Genomic DNA, 16,541 nt, shown 5'->3' with positions numbered 1-16,541 from the left:
CTACAAGAACAACAGAAAGGAACTGTTAATCTCCTTGTTCTTTCCATAACTAAAACCTTGCCAAAACAAAATTGTCAAATTTCTCATATATATATGGAGACATCAAATATAATCTCCTCAATGTCACATCTTTACAAATTATGTGTGCCATGATTTCCATTTTCTATCTAAAAAACTAAAATATGCATGTCTCCAAGGTCTTATGAAAAGCAAAGGAGCACTTACACCCCAAAAGGCCACAATGAATCCTATTGCCATGGAAACATAAAACCATTCCACTTCATTATCTTCTTCTTGTTCTTCTTCATTTTCAACCTCAGGATTTTTACTGCAACGCTCCATGAGTGGAAGCCCACAAAGCTTATTTCCAGTAAAGCTAGAAGGGCTAAAGCTTTGAAGTTGAGTGCTCACAGGAATCCTCCCTGATAAGTTGTTCTGAGATACATTCAAGTAGCTCAAAGAGGACAAACTCGAAATGCTTTGTGGTATTTCACCAGAGAGTTGATTATTCGAAATATCAAGTGATTCTAATACCTTCATCTTGTCAATGTCCCCTGGAATACTACCAGTCAGCTGATTTTGGGAGAAATTTAATGATCTCAATCCAACAAGACTTGTAAGACTCATAGGAATGTTTCCAGAAAGATTATTGTTAGAAAGATCCATGCTTGTAAACAATGACAAAATGGTATCATATTGATACATGTTGCCCTTAGTTACTACTTTTGCACTCTCCCTGAAAACTCCAACATAATAAGAATAATCCATCTCATCGTCTCCATCTCTAATTTCCTTCCTTCCATTCACCATTGCTGTGAAATTGTTAACACACCGTGGTATAGCTCCAAACAAATTGTTGTTGGCAAGATCCAAGATTTGAATATCATTGAGCTGGCAAAGTTCTGGAGCTAGTTCTCCATCGAATTTATTAGACCGGAGACTCAGGACTGTCAGCTTTGAAAGCCTTGTACCTAACCAAGGTGGTAAATTTCCATCTAACTCATTCTCATTCATGTCTATTTTCCACAATCTTGTGCAGTTTTTCAAGGATGAAGGCAATGGACCAGAAAGTTTGTTTCTTTTCAAGTCCAAAGATTTCAAATTGCTTAAAGCCCCAATGGATCTTGGGATTCCTCCGGTAAGCTTATTCTCTCCCAAGTTGATAACTCTCAACTCTGGCCAATTCATCCAACAATCAGGAATTTCTTCGGAGAAACGATTTCCTCCAAGGTGTAGGATCTCTAACATGTAAGATTCATTCTTTTTATCACACAAGAAGCTCGTTAAACCTTCTGAGAAAGAGTTATCTGAAAGGTCCAACTCTGTTACCATGGTTGGTATATGAGGAAGTGAACCACTAAAGTTGTTGGAACTCAAGTATATCAACCAAGGACCTCCACTTCCCATGGAGCTATCAGAAATTGAGAAAGTTGGAATTTCACCAATGAGCTGGTTGTGAGACATATTGAGGAAACGAATTTGAGACGATAAGTTCCAGAACCAAGTTGGAACCTCACCTACTATACCAGCATTCGATATGTCCAAATTCATAATTGATTGTTGAGATTGGATCCACAAAGGGAAGTCAGGGCCTAAGCGCCAACTGCCCATTACAATGTCACTAGCTTGAAATGGTGGAATCCAATCTGAACTCACTCTCAAAGTCAAATTACTCTTAGATGCAGAGAAAAACTTCAAATTTGTCAAGTTGGTGAAATGTTCTTCTGTTAACACCCCTTCCAACCTATTATTGAACATGAAACAGAACTGTAGATTTGGAAGGTGCCCAAAACTTTTTGGAAGATTTCCAACTAGTTTGTTGTCATTTAGTCTTAAAGTCCTCAAAGAAGAACAATTTCCTGAGCCTATTGGAGGGCAATCAGTCATAGTATTGAAAATCTCGGATACTTCTCCTTCAAATCGATTTTCTGAGAGATTGAGATCTTCTAATTTCCACAACTTTCCAATTACACTCGGTAACTTTCCAGAAAGAAAATTTTCAGACATATCGATACTAGTTAGAGATGTCAGATTTGAAATCGAATCTGAAACTATTCCCTCAAGAGTGTTTCCTTTCATGATAAGTGTTTCAAGATTCTTGCATTCATAGAGCCAATTTGGGATGGTGGAATTCAGATTATTGGAAGCAAGACTAAGATAAGTAAGCTTGGTAAAATTTCCAGCTCCATTTGGTATTGGACCCTCGAGACCATTATAACTCAAATCAAGATATTCAAGATTACTAAGATCAAATAACCATTGAGGTAAAACAGAACCAAAGGAGTTGCTAGAAGCTCTTAATGTTGTGAAAGAAGTCAAGTTAAAAGGACCCTCAGGAAATGAACCAGTGAAATTACTACCAGTGAATTCAAGAGAAACAAGATTACTAAAACTGAAAACCCACCCGGGAATCAGAGAACCAAAGTTATTCAAAGAAAGATCAAGATTTTCAAGAAGAGAATTGTTATGATCAAACAAAGGAGGTATTGAATGAAGACTACAATTCGAAAAACGGAGATTAACCAAAGAAGGAAGCATGTTAATCATCTCAGTCCAGTTCGTAGCTTCACTTAAATCCACACCTGACATGTCCAAACTATCAAGATTCTCAAGACTTGACAACCACTGGAAATTATCAATCTTTAGGCCTTTAAGTTCTGTCCAATCCCATCCATTAATGGATAGCTCAATGACAGAACCAGTTACATTGTGGCACAAAACTCCTTCCCAGTTACAACAATCTTCTTTATCAATCCAAGAAAATAGTACATTTGTTGGATCATTTGCTTCTTTCTTTAACCTTAGTAAAGCTTTTTTCTCATTTTCTTTGCAAATTCCACTGCAAGAACAAAACTTTAAAGTAAACAGGACAAGCACTAAGTAGTACAGCCCTCTCATTTTTGTGAAAATAAGAAAAGAATGTGCCAATAAGGTGGGGCTTAGACAGATAGCCAAGTTTGTCAGCATGATATATACATAAATTTGGATGACAGATTCTTGGTAGCTGCTGAAATTATAAAGTTTAAATGTGAGAGTTGTTTTCTAGACTTGGAAAATGCAAGTTGTTGCTTATTTGAATGCATTTCTTTTTGGTGTTTTAAAGTTTGTTTGACCATTAGGCTGAGTTGTGTTGAGATCTTTATAAGGAGAAATTGTTGACTTACATTAAAAGACACGAGCTAAAAGAAGTACGGAGAAAAGATTTACTATTCCTTCCGTCTCAAAATTTATGTTGTGATATTTGACCAAGAATGAAATTTAAGAAAGGAATGAAGATATTTTTAACTTATGATATTAGAACAAGTCATTATCGTTTGTGTAGTTATAAACCATCTCAATAATTATAAAATGAATAGTTTATTCTTAAATAAAGAATTATAACATTTCTTTTGGGACAAATTAAAAAAAAAATATGACACAAATAAAATCAGAAGAAGTAAAAAAAAGGAATATGGAATGAAAGAATGATTTAATAAAGTGTAGGTAGTTAGAAGCCAAGACCTCAAAATTGACTTCCATATATTGACACACACTAAACATTGGAGTATATAGGTTAGATACATGAATTTCTTTGTTTTAACAAAAAGGAAGTGGGTTTTACGAAGACTTTTTTTGGTCCAAATCGTGTTTGAAATATTAGTTTCAACTTTCAACTCATGTACTGATGTACGTGTGAATACTTGGGTGTGGACGGGTGGTGGTGGGCTGAGAAGTCAAATCAACTATTATTACTTCCCATTAATTTTTACTTGTCCATTATTTCGAAAATATATTTTCATTTCATTATTTTTTCATATTTTATTCTTAGCATTAATTATTTATTCTTCAAATTATATTGGAAAAGGTTCAAATATGTCATTGAATTTTGAGAAAAGACTCATTTGTGTCATCTGTTAAAAATTTGGCTCATTTATGTCATTTTCGTTTGAGAAAATGCTCATTCATGCGAATGGATGGCATAGATGAGCATTTTCTCAAAGTTTGATGGCATATTTGAACCTTTTCTATTTTAAATAATAATTTAGTTAATGACGCGGCCGAATTATAATTGACCACGTGTACAAAATAATTTTGCAAAATGGAAAATATTTTTAGTTTACAAATAATGGCATGGATGAGCCTTTTCTCAGATGAAAATGGCATAAATGAGCTAAACTTTTAACGGATGGCATAGATGAGTCTTTTCTCAAAGTTCAATTGCATATTTGAGCCTTTTCCCTTATTTTTCAATACCTAATACTTACTAAACAACAATTAATAGAGGTAATGTGGTAAAATGATCGTGTCAATAATTATTTTCTTAATGAATGTGTCAAATCTAAATGTGACTAGTAAAAGTGAACGAATATTTATTATCAATAATAAAGGAGAATCAAACTTAAAGATCGTGTAGATGAAATGCCACCTTACATATGTATATATGTTTATAATCCATAGAATATCATAAGTAAATTTTACAAATGGTCACATAACTGCTCTTGGCTAGATTGTCCTCTTTTTTCATCTCTTTTATATGCTTTAGCAGAACAGATTTTCGAAAACGAAAAATATTTTTTTATCTCCACCATTTTTTGTCTACATAAGTTAACACAAAGAAAAATAATGATAAAACTGGATGTTATTGTCATTCTTTTTTATCGTGTTGGTAACAGCTAGAGAAAGCCTCAGTGTAAATATCAAAAAGTAACAAATTATTTACCAGGTAAAAGACATATATATATGTTAGGCACATGTCATAAGTATGAACTTTGTTGCAGATAAAAGTTTAATATTTAGAAAATAACAATATGGATACTGCTTGTTTGGATGGTTGTTACCTATTGTATTTTTTAAAAAAATAATTATTATTATGAAGTAACGTAGTTTCAGGTACATTTTCAGAAAAAAAGAAAAAAGCACTGTAATCTTGGATGGCCTTTAAAGAAGAGTTTAAATTTTCAACCAAGAATTCACATATTTCATATTACAAAAATTATACGCCAATCAACCTAAATGAAAATTATACATACTAAATCCATTACATTTGCATCATTTTATTATACATAAAAAATACAAGCCAAAGCTTCCTCATTTAGTAGTATGAAATAAAGTGTTCTCGTTACACTATTGTCTACAGCAGAATATGAAAAGACAACCCTTGTGAACATGGAAAAAAAAAAGTTGCTACTAAAAGAAAAAAAGTGAAAATTATCAAAACTCAAAGGGACTGTATAAAGTGGAGAAAAAATTTCTGGCATTTACTTGATGAAATCAAATCGAAACTAAAACGAGATTTCACATGGTGCATGGAATGTTCTTCCACGGCAAAGAGCTTCCAGGTTTTCACCAGCATATGAACAAAGTGGTGAAACCTCCACACCTGAAAAGTTAAACGCGCAAACTTTGAGAAGACTATGAAACACTTATTTCTGTTACACTAGGGGTTTGTTTGGTTAACGGTCTATAACAACAACTACTACACGTTAGTCCCAAACGAGTTGGATTTACGGTCTAGTTAAGTTAAAATCATAATGTAAGAACTTGTATGCAGTGAATAATAATGCAAAGGTTATATGGTGAATAGTTATGCATGGATTGTTATCCGATGAGTAATTTTCCATGGATTGTTATGTAGGAATTACCTACTTTAAAGGGCATGTTTGTCTTAAATACTATTATCCACGAATTGCTAGTATACATATTCTTATTCCACATTCTATTTGGTACAAAATAATACATAGGTTATACCAGTATTAATTATACAATATTTGGGTTCTGGTGTCAAATTCTTAGAAGTTATTGAGTTTAATATCACAAACCAAACACTACATGAGTAGTTAAGCAGAGATTATATTAGTACGATATATTTTTTGTATATAAGTAACACAGTTTTATACGGGATAATAAATTTCCCTATCCATCATACCAAACGACCTCTAGTGTTTTTGCAAAGTCAAACAAGTTATTTTTCACTATTTAGCATCTCTGGCCTCATGATAATTAACCTTCAAACATTAGTTTGCACCATGCATTATGAACTTCTCAAAAATATTCTCCCAAAACATCAAATTACCTGTGGCATATAAGGGCACAGAATGTGTCAAGAAGCCTCCAGCTGCAACTACCCAACGGGTGTGGAGACGAAGAACAAGCAATTTAGCACTATCAGGAGTGTCAAAGTTTGCCCCGTTGGCATTTTTAACTGGAGCAAATTCTTCTTCACGTACAACCTATATAGACAAAACATTTCAAATACCGGTATTAGACAGATATGCATTTAGCTGCTATTGGAGACTTCGAAGTATTGTGACAAGAACAGAATGACAATTACCTCAAATAGCGTTGTCGAAGGTGTATAAGGAAAAGCATCAAATATGAATTGTTCCAGTTTGTATCCCACTGTGTGACCATGGATTGAGGGGATTTTCTTCTCTGCAAGATGATAACTGCAATCATGTTGTAAAAGCTTTTTTTAGACTGGTATTTCAACAATAATAGCTAACTCCACCTATGTTTGCAGAACATAGCCACTCCCCAGAGTCAAAACAAACGAAGAGGTTGCAGTAGAGTTAGAGAAATAGTCAGATATGCAGCGCACATGTAGAGCATAGTCGGGTGCTGATATGAAGGATTAGTACCTATAGGTCTGAAAGTAATAGCCTTATTTTGTGGCCGTCTCCACCGATTTATGGCCTTTATGCTTCTAGTATTGGTATGTGATTGATTCTAACATATAGCCACTAAAGCCATTACTTTAAAATTTTTAGGCAACCAAACAGAACAAATACAAAGCAGAAAGGCATTGCTCACATGCTGTCTTTCTCAAGGCCATTTGCCACTTGATTCAGGAAATCTACAGTAAACATATGTAAGCAAACCTGAAAAGGAAAATGCATAAGTAAATCAAAAAGCTATCTACAAAAGAAGAAATAGGTTCATACATAACAACTTTGCTTTCCTCTTCACAAGGTCCACTAGATACCCTTTTCTTTTTCTTTTGATAACACTATTCTTTATCTATTTTTTCTGATATCAAAAGGATTGCGAGGTTTGTATTTTTGTCCCACATAACAAAGAAACTATCTTAACAAATGAGAACATGTTTACAGCATTCATCAGAATTATTGAAATCCTCCCTCTATTTCTTTAAACACCACATCTAAGACTAAGAGCATAATTCCAACAAGATTCTTTTTTTCTGCTTGAACTAAACTCCCTTTTTTTTTTAACTTATCAACAAAAAAAAAGGAAAACTTTGGTTCAGCAAAAAAACTTCATGCATACAAATCTGAATTTCGCCAACTAAGAGAACTCACTCACATGTTTTGAGTAAAAAGCAGGTTTATTTTGAAATGTTCCCTTACAATTCAAGATAAGAGGTATATTTTTCTTATCAGATGTTCTTTAGCATGGTAATGTGATCATCAGAATAACTTTGGCAGCATCAAACTTGATATAGAAGATTTAGTGACAACTCTCTTTAAATCATAGCATCATAGGAACTCCACGATTTTCTCACTGAAAATTATCAAGGAAAATGGTCAAGGTTTTGGCTAAGATTTATAACATAGTTTTCTGTCGAAAACAACAACCTAAATTTACAAGTGAGGTAAGAAGGATACACAAGATTCAATTTCCATCCTGATAAAAATACTATGCCACAAATCAATAGAATGCTTCTGACTAGATATGTGAAAACCTGTTGCTGCAAACTATTAGTAAAGTCCCTCTAAATTATTCGTGGGGAAAGAAGTAGAGACACAAATCTAAGGAAAGAACGGAGATAGGAGAAATGGAGAGGTGAGAGGTTGAATTTACATTGCTCCAACAAAAGCGAAGACGTCCTGTTTCCTGGTTTACTGCACTAGAGAGTGAAGGATCCAACTCACTATACTCAACCACAGCAAGTGGTCCACCTTTACCTCGACGTACAAACACACCAACCTTCTCTTGTGGATAGGCCTACAATCAGAATGCATAAAAATCAATACATGCATACGTTATAACTTCTTTCTGAAGTGTTCTATTAAAATATTATGATGATTGATGCAAACTCTAAAATGTGATGCACTATCTTCTACACAAAAAGAATAAAAAAACTTTTTAGGTAAGTCAATAAGAAGAATGAGATTATGTTGACAAGTCAGGTAAATAAATGTAATTCATATCCAATCCAAGCTCCACTGCTGCTTCATCACAGAAACACCAAACTTCCACTTAGTTTTCTTGGACTAGAAAAATAACATCTCATACACTGTTTCTGCTGATACTTCGTAGCCTTTTGGATGGATTTTTCTCTTTAATAGATTAATGTACCTAGTACCCTGCTGCTGGTTATTGTCTTTTGCTTCTCTTAGGGAAAATATAGAAAGCAACGGCTTCCTGTACTTATCAGAGTCCATTTATTTTGTGAGAACCAAGTATTCCAGGATTTGATGGAAGAGGGGTAACCATATTAGAAATGTAAAAGGGCAGCCCGGTGCACTAAAGCTCCCACTATGCGCGGGGTCCGGGGAAGGGCCTGACCACAAGGGTCTATTGTACGCAGCCTTGCCTTGCATTTCTGCCAGAGGCTGTTTCCAAGGCTTGAACTCGTGACCTCCTGGTCACATGGCAGCAACTTTACCAGTTACTCCAAGGCTCCCCTTCAACCATATTAGAAATGTAAAATCCAAATATTAGTTTGGAAAAGAATGGACTGAACGAAGAACCTTTCCAAGACCTAAACAAGTTAAACTTAACACTAAAGGCAAAGTAATTAAAAGCCAAGCTTATATTGTTGATCTAGCAAGATTGTTTATTTTTTTGAACTGAATATTGTTGATATAGCAAGAATTACCATCATGCTCAAATATTTCAACTTAGTACCGATATATAGACACAAGGAATATGAAAATAGTATAAAGTTTCTGATGTTGGTATCCTACAACCCTGAACATGAGAGTGAAGCATGACATTGTTTTCATCCAAAAACAGAGGCGGATATTCCTCTCTATGTGGTCTCACCAACACTAGAGATATACATTAATTCATTGTGGGCTAGCAAGAGCCACATAGTTGCAGAGACCATAAAAACTACACAATCATCTCAGTGAAGAAACAAAACTCATCAAGTTTTATCGACCTTTAAAAAATTACAACTCTGCTACATTTTGCTCAGTTAGATTTATACTTGAGAAAAACATCTTTTAACCTATCTAACAACTATACCAGTGACTTTCCGTTCACAAAACAAAAAGACACTCTAAAAAGGAAACAAAAGAAACAGATTATCTGATTTGGCATCCTGAACAGATACTGGATTGGAATTATTGCAACTATTTCCTACCCTCTCAGATGCTAAATTGAATGTACAAAAAGTTGGATAGGAGAAGTATAGATTGTTTCTTTTAAGAAAAAACAGAACACTGAAAACAAAATTATTCACCTTACGTACAACTTTTGCAGCAGCAGACACACCTTTATCAATGAAATAACCCAAAAAGGTAGGATCTGCCACTCGAACCTGCTTCCAGAAAACAATTATTATGAATCTTAACAGAACAAATTGCTAAAACTTTCATTCTATGGGAAACCATTATTAAAAGTGGGAGGAAAAGCACAATTACCAAAGCATTGTCAACTCCATAGCAATCCACAAATTTAATGCCTCTTGAGTTCATGTCTTCCAATAAACTTGAAGATTTCAATGCTGGAAACAATTTAAATGTTAATTGACAGACTCCAATATGGTAGACTACAAGCAAATAGCATCTGTCCAAATCTCAAAGTTCTCAACTAGTACTCTATTGCATTGAGAGAAAAATGCTTAAAGTATAGCTCCTTAATAGGAAAAAAAAGTGAGGTATCACTGTACCTGTATAAACTCCACCATTTCCATCTGGAGACTTTGCTACCTGCTTCAACCAGAAAGCTTTAATATCCTATCAACACTTTAGAATATAGCCACAACTGAAGTAGTAATTTTATTTTTTGATAAAACTAAGTAACAATATCAAAGAAAATTAGATGGAAATACAGATATATTACAAGTACAAACTGGTATAACTCTTACTATCAGCAACTGCAACAAAATTAAGTTAATGCCTAGTCACTACATCAGTGCACTCTTTGCCTCTTTGCTCCATCAAATTGACCTTTCAAAGGAGGGGAGAGAAGGAAAGAGGGAGAGAACCATCCATGGATCAACCTCACATGCTTTATCTGATTCCACAATTCTTGTACCAGGAATTTCAAACTATCTAGACCCCTTTGTATAATTCTGACACAAGTCACCAAGTGTCATAAAATTTCAGCAGTAAATCCATTCGCTAGTAGGATCTTAAGTTTACTAAGCGCTGCTGTAATTCGTCAATTTCTAGTACCGAAGTTTAGGCGGTAACAACAACAACATCATACCCAATGAAGTCCCACGTAGTGGGGTCTGGGGAGGGTAGAGTATACACAGACCTTACCACTACCTCTACGAGGTAGAGAGAATGTTTCTGAAAAACCCTCAGCTCAAGTGCATCAAAGTACAAGAAGAAGAAAACAATGAAGAAAGCCTACCAATTAACAAGAAAAGCAGCCGCAAAATAGTGTGAATAAACAAATATGGCAAGAACTACAAGAGTATAACTAGTACTACGCAACAAACTTCTCAAGCAAATAACAATCTACCCCTACTAACCTTCGACCTTAATACGCGACCTCCACTCTTTGCTATCTAGATTCATCTCCTCGGTAATATAAAATTGCGTCATGTCCTGTCTACTCACCTCCCCAAATACTTTTTCGGCCTACCTCTACCCCTCCGCGTACCCCCTACGACCAGCCTATTGCACCTCCTCACTAGCGTGTCAGTGCACCTCCTCTTCACATGCCCAAATCATCTCAGTATCGCTTTCCTCATCTTGTCCACCACGTGGTCATTCCCACCTTCTCCCGGATAACCTCATTCATAATCTTGTCGCTCCTAGTATGCTCACGCATCCATCTCAACATCCTCATCTCCGCAATATGCATCTTCTGAACATGTGAGTTCTTGACTGGCCAACACTCCACCCCATACCACAAGGACGTCTAACAACCACTCTATGGAACTTACCTTTAAGCTTAATTGGTACCTTCTTATCACACAAGACTCCAGAGGCAAGCTTCCAATACGATGTGTGACATCATCGTCGATGTCCCCACTACCCTGGATTACGGATCCAAGATACTTAAAACTTTCTCTCTTGGAAATAGGTTGTGTGGCAAGTATAGACTAGAAAATAAAATATAATGGTCATTATATGGAGGGCAATAGAGTAAGTGTCAAGGCACAGAAACAAGCAAAAACGAGATTCTATGTGTGAATCACCAGTTAGTTCAATTCCTAATTCATTAACAATATATATATATATATATATATATATATTTCATGCACTTACACCTACTTAACAAAGAGAGCATCTGGGTTACTAGGTTGGTGATTCTCCAAATCAACAAGCGCATCTTGCAAATATCCTATTTTCTGTGTCACGCACAAGTAATGAACCTTGATCTTATCAGAATAAAAATAATAAGTTTTTCAAGGACTGATACACAGAGTACTAGAAGGTACGGCAACAAAGACACGGAATTAAACCTGCAGTCCTTGCATTTTGTACAGAGCCCAATCCAGAGAGTAGACAAAACAAATAGAGAGAGCAAAGTAGGTCGCTGAGTGCAGTGGACGCCGACGTCACACCTTCAACAAATTTTATGACACCATACCTCCTAAAGCTTGAAATAGTTCATGCAATATAAACTTAATACAGTAAAAACTCAAAAAACAATGCATAATCTCTCAGTAATCCGACTAGTATGTTCTTCTATGATTTGTGTTGAACTTAGAAATACATGGTTGATAGATGGATTTTATTTTTAGTCATAAGAAGAACAAAACTAACAGAGAACAGCTTAGAGCTCAGTTATGAGAGTTGAAAGGTGTCCAAGATTTGCGTGTTGAGACACTAATATGTCCGCCGCCACCAAAGGAAGAGATCAAGAGGAGGCCCATTACGATCTTGTTAGCTGAGAAAGAAGAACCCTTATACAGAGACTGTGAAACTAGCACACAAGGAAGGAAGTACTCTACAAATTGTGAAGTGTTGACTGCTCCCAACAGACAGCAACCTTTGCCATAAGATTGGAAAATAAGTAAAGCATCTCAAGTTATACTAACCAAACTGGAGGGAAATACTACGCAAACTGGTAAGCTATTGACTACTCAAGACAGATAAGATTAGCAAGCTTAGTGCATAAGGTTAAAAGGTAAGCAAAACATTTCTACTTATCCCCGGAATAAAAAAAGAAGGTAAAGTGAGACATCTCTAGTTGGACATGCAACTCTAGGATAGTGAGCTTAAACAAAAGGTTCTATTTCACCTGTGTAAATTAAATTATTGAACAATTAGACTTTCATTAGTAGCAGCAAAATATCTCGCATATGCTTATAAAATGCTTTCACTACATTGCAGCTTGAACATACGCATGAGATTTGATGACCGACTTTGTGAAATCATCTGATAGAAAAAATTTTGAAGAAAAAAATCACCTACCCTGTATGGGGTCTCCATGATAAACCTTCCATCCTTTGAAACACAAGGTATGGTACCTTGTTGGAAGAAGGTGACCTGCATTAACAAAAAATTTCTTTAATGCAAAAAAAAGATCAAAACCCAATAAACTCTCAGATTAAATTAGATAAAAATGAGAGAGAAAAAAGGGTAAAGATTGAAATCTTACTTGGTCTGCTTCAAGGCCAAAATACTTATGACTTTCAAAGTATTTGCGTGTAGGTTCATCAGTGAATGGACTGGTCATGATATACCACTGTATCGGAACAATGCCAGCACCTGAATGCTAACTATATATTAGAGTGTGGATACGTAAACTAACACCCAAGGGCATTGAACAAGAAGCTCACCCTCATTTGCAGTTATAGCTGCTAATCTTTGAATGCACAAAATTCTCTCAGCTTGAAGATGGAAAAGCGACTTCCCAGATGGAAGTCCAATATCTGGTACAAAAGAAGTAAAAAAGAACATGAATAAGTAGAAGCTGTATTTCCCATAGTTCTATATCCCACCATCCCTCCTCACCCTCCACCCCTTTAGAGAGAAAAGATGGAAATAATATAGCAGCTGCATGTTTATCCATCCAAAAAGAAAGTATTTAGGTTTTAATTTGGAAAAAATATCATTAATTATGGAGAAAAAAGAGTCTTTGGAATTCTCTAAATCAGTGATTTCCAAATTTCCACATGACTGCCACAGAAAGTTTTTCTACCGGTTAAGTGTTGATTAAAAAAATTACTATAAAATATTCTTGTGTATTAAGATATACCAAACCTCAAATATGTTCCAAGTTTTCCCAAGAGTGGAACCATGCCATTCAGTACAAAACAATGCCAGTCAGAAATAGATATATCAATGACAGTGCTGAAATACATTACTACCTAACTTTTTACCTTGTTCAATTTTTTAAAATACTCGAAAGTGACCTTTGTTATACTTCCGCAAAAAATATCTTGCCCATCCCATCAACATAATAATATTTGACAAGGCATGTAGATTTTACGTTGATAAGCGTAGTTTTTTATAACTTGGCTCTTTTTTCGCTATCATAAAAAGTTGATAGTTTAACTTACATACTAGGAAGACTACGAACAATGCCAAAGAGAAATAATTGTTATGTACCATGAATTCATACAGCACAGATGATGACCATAGACCTCTTAAAATGTTACAAAGAAAATACTTGTTTATAAAGCCAACTATCACCAGAATTAACCAAGAGTCAACAACTGTGGGAACATATTGTTGGCAGGTAATCACTACGAATAAGGTATTGTAGCAAACATTGTACATCCTGTAAACTACATCTTTGAGTGTGATTGGAGGGAACAACCACAAAAATCTATAAAAAGAATTAGAAAATTAGGCAACTCATAAGAATGTCAAATAAATATAAAAATTACTCACTGTAACATCCTTTGGGGTCAGAACTACCAAGTCGAGTCCCCTGCATCAAAAGTCATATTCTCAACATCTAGACCAGAAAATTTAGAATAGCCACAACACCTAAATTACAATATAGGAATAACAAAGTAAAATCACAAATCCAAAAAGTTTTTGGACAGATCATCCCATTGCATGTCAAACCCTTTGAAACTAGAACAGGCTCCAATAGATTTTACCTTTACTATAATTTTTATTGGAAGCAAAAAAAAGAAAAAGTTATTAACAAAGACCAAAAGGTGACCTGTTAGACCAGTGTTGGTGATCTATAACTGTTCTCGTCAATCATAATGCAAATTAGTCTAGCCAAAGGGTAACAAATATATTCAGAAAATAAAAGCTCCAGATAATCACTTTTGCTTACCCTAAAAAATAGAAAGAAAAAAAAAGGAGGGGGGGGGGGGGGAGTTGAAGTTTTGAATTAAGCTGATAGTACTGAGAAACTAAGAATATCTAATCCTTCGACAGGAACACACAATCAAGAATATTTTTTAGAACAATCAAAAAGTGATTTTATATTTTAAGATAAATATACACTGCACTTTTAAAATATTAATTATTATGATATTTTTACTGAATTAACTAACTTTTTTCTTTTTATTAGGACAGATATAACTATCTTTGCAAGTAGAAGCATCAACCAATAATGCACCAATTAGTCAATCAAAGAGGCAGCAAAACAGAGGCAATCTTTATAGGTATGCTACGAATGCATCATAAAATATTTAGGATCACAAATCGTTTCTTATCCTTAATGGTAAGTTGAGTGATAACCACCAGCAGTTACATGTACTAAGTTTTCAACCTATAACATAATGAGTAGAGTGATAAATGATAGCCAAGTTTACAATCTATATTATAATGAGACAGATACTGGAAAATCACATTGAATGGGACATGGTGTCCCCATTCTTACTTGGTAAGAACCTCTGTAATATTATAATACTTTTTCCTATTTATCAAAAGAAAATATTAATACACTTTATCTTACTTTATACATGAAATGATTATAGATCTCACTGAAGAAAACATCTTTTAAAGAAACTCCATATGCATAAACATTAACATATCCTACTTTTCATTCCCTTGATTAGAGTCAAGAGTTTCATAGTGGCAGCACAGAACCTCATGAAACTGCATGATAAGAAATCATACCAAAATGGTTAACCAATCTAAGTCAGCCACAAATTTTTTGACACCTTTACGTTTTCAGCTGGGCCAAGTAAAAGCAAAAAGGCACAAGTATGCTTAAAAGTCAAGAATGTTCTAAAGTCTTTAGTAACATTACCTGTCCACCAGACAAAAGCAGCACACCCAATTTGCCTTCTGCAATGGCCTTCATGCCCATCTTCCACCACTTTTCTCTGTCTTCCATTGTCCTTTCCTCCACAGTTGATACACAACTTTCCGGCACTGGCTCTATCGCTGCTGCCGGGAGTCCTGAAAGAAAAGACGCTTTCAGATACTAAGCTTTAAGGTAAACAATCTTTTCGAAAGTGCATCCCACTACGCACGGAGTCCAGGGAAGGGCCAAAACCACAAGGGTTGGGTTTATTGTACACAGCCTTGGCTGCATTTCTGCAAAAGACTATTTACACTCATTTGAATTAACTCAAAAAAAAAGTGTTGTTGGCACCGACCTTGTGAATGAAATGAACACCGAATGATCCGATCAATCCTAGGGAGATCTATATTCTGCAAGCAAAATACTTGCATGTTAAAAATCATCACTTTATTAGTAGTACCCAAAATTTTCAAATGACAATATCTAACTAGAAATATAAGACCCAACTAATCAAACCAACATTCTAATTTATCATGTAATTCACATTCTAAACAGAAACGAAGAAATACTCAATTAAAAGAAACATTTTTTCTTAATTCAAGAAACGCACTTTCCTTCTAATTTGAGAAGAAAAGGGCAAATTGGGAAGAAAGGGGATCTACAAAAAAAGAAAAAGGACCTCAATATCTTTAACAAGGAGATCTTTTTCTTCAGAAGAAAGTTCGTCCCATAGAGAAAAAGCATCTTCTTGACCATAATCCTTGAGTCTTTCAAGTAAGGATTGTGGTGGAGGAGATATTGGGGCAATCTCCATTGATGGTTCCCTCATTCTTCTCTCTCTCTATATCTAGATCTCTGAGTTTCTCTCTCTAGATCTCTGAGGTGAAAGAGTGATAGAATTGAGAGTGTTTTTCCTCCTTGTGAGCTGTATTTCTGCTGACGGTTGGGTGGTTATTTCATACAGAGCAAACAGTAACGAGCAAGACAAGAATCAGAGTTTGTATGGAGATAGTTCAATGACTAATTTGCCCTTTAACACCCAATTTTTTGATTAAATTTACGACTAATAATAATATATTCAGTATAATCTAATATCTCATACAATTTGTTGTCTAATTGTGTTCATTAGTCGTCAGGATTAAACTGCAGTTTCTTTGATCAATCTTAATACATTCTGTAAATCTCTGTCTCATTCATAATAAATTAATTTTCCAATAAAAGCTATAATAGTTGATTAAATACGACTGAATTAT

At 34.9% G+C, this 16,541-nt stretch overlaps 2 protein-coding genes across 2 annotated transcripts; both read right to left on the bottom strand.

Annotated features, from left to right (window-relative positions):
- Window positions 1-138: 138 nt before the first annotated feature.
- On the bottom strand, window positions 139-2,898 carry LOC129872580 (receptor-like protein EIX2). Its single transcript, XM_055947534.1, has one exon. The coding sequence runs from the start codon at window positions 2,896-2,898 to the stop codon at window positions 139-141; it is 2,760 nt and encodes a 919-aa protein (XP_055803509.1).
- Window positions 2,899-5,006: 2,108 nt separating this feature from the next.
- LOC129872332 (UDP-N-acetylglucosamine diphosphorylase 2-like) lies at window positions 5,007-16,240 on the bottom strand. The gene is made up of 15 exons (XM_055947287.1): window positions 15,968-16,240; window positions 15,644-15,698; window positions 15,292-15,443; window positions 13,968-14,007; window positions 12,911-13,003; window positions 12,730-12,839; window positions 12,543-12,617; window positions 9,836-9,875; window positions 9,588-9,670; window positions 9,407-9,484; window positions 7,798-7,941; window positions 6,790-6,857; window positions 6,311-6,425; window positions 6,053-6,209; window positions 5,007-5,359 (listed from the first exon to the last, which is right to left on the bottom strand). Exons 1-15 carry the CDS (start codon window positions 16,115-16,117, stop codon window positions 5,262-5,264), a joined length of 1,458 nt encoding a protein of 485 aa, XP_055803262.1. The 5' UTR covers window positions 16,118-16,240; the 3' UTR covers window positions 5,007-5,261.
- Between the last annotated feature and the right edge of the window lie 301 nt (window positions 16,241-16,541).

The sequence above is a fragment of the Solanum dulcamara genome, chromosome 11, assembly GCF_947179165.1.
Source record: "Solanum dulcamara chromosome 11, daSolDulc1.2, whole genome shotgun sequence".
NCBI lineage: Eukaryota > Viridiplantae > Streptophyta > Magnoliopsida > Solanales > Solanaceae > Solanum > Solanum dulcamara.
The sequence above is the reverse complement of the archived record's forward strand: the minus strand, read 5'-3'. Positions and strand labels throughout refer to the sequence as shown.

What these genes read in the sequence shown, in the direction of transcription:
- LOC129872580 (XM_055947534.1), bottom strand. Translation starts at nt 2,898, where the DNA reads ATGAGAGGGCTGTACTACTTAGTGCTTGTCCTGTTTACTTTAAAGTTT.
- LOC129872332 (XM_055947287.1), bottom strand. Translation starts at nt 16,117, where the DNA reads ATGAGGGAACCATCAATGGAGATTGCCCCAATATCTCCTCCACCACAA. An exon ending in CTGCAAAAGTTGTACGTAAG is followed by an intron (nt 7,942 to 9,406) that starts GTGAATAATTTT and finishes TTCTGATTGTAG; the next exon opens with GCCTATCCACAAGAGAAGGT. An exon ending in GGCCTTGAGAAAGACAGCAT is followed by an intron (nt 6,426 to 6,789) that starts GTGAGCAATGCC and finishes ACATGATTGCAG; the next exon opens with TTATCATCTTGCAGAGAAGA.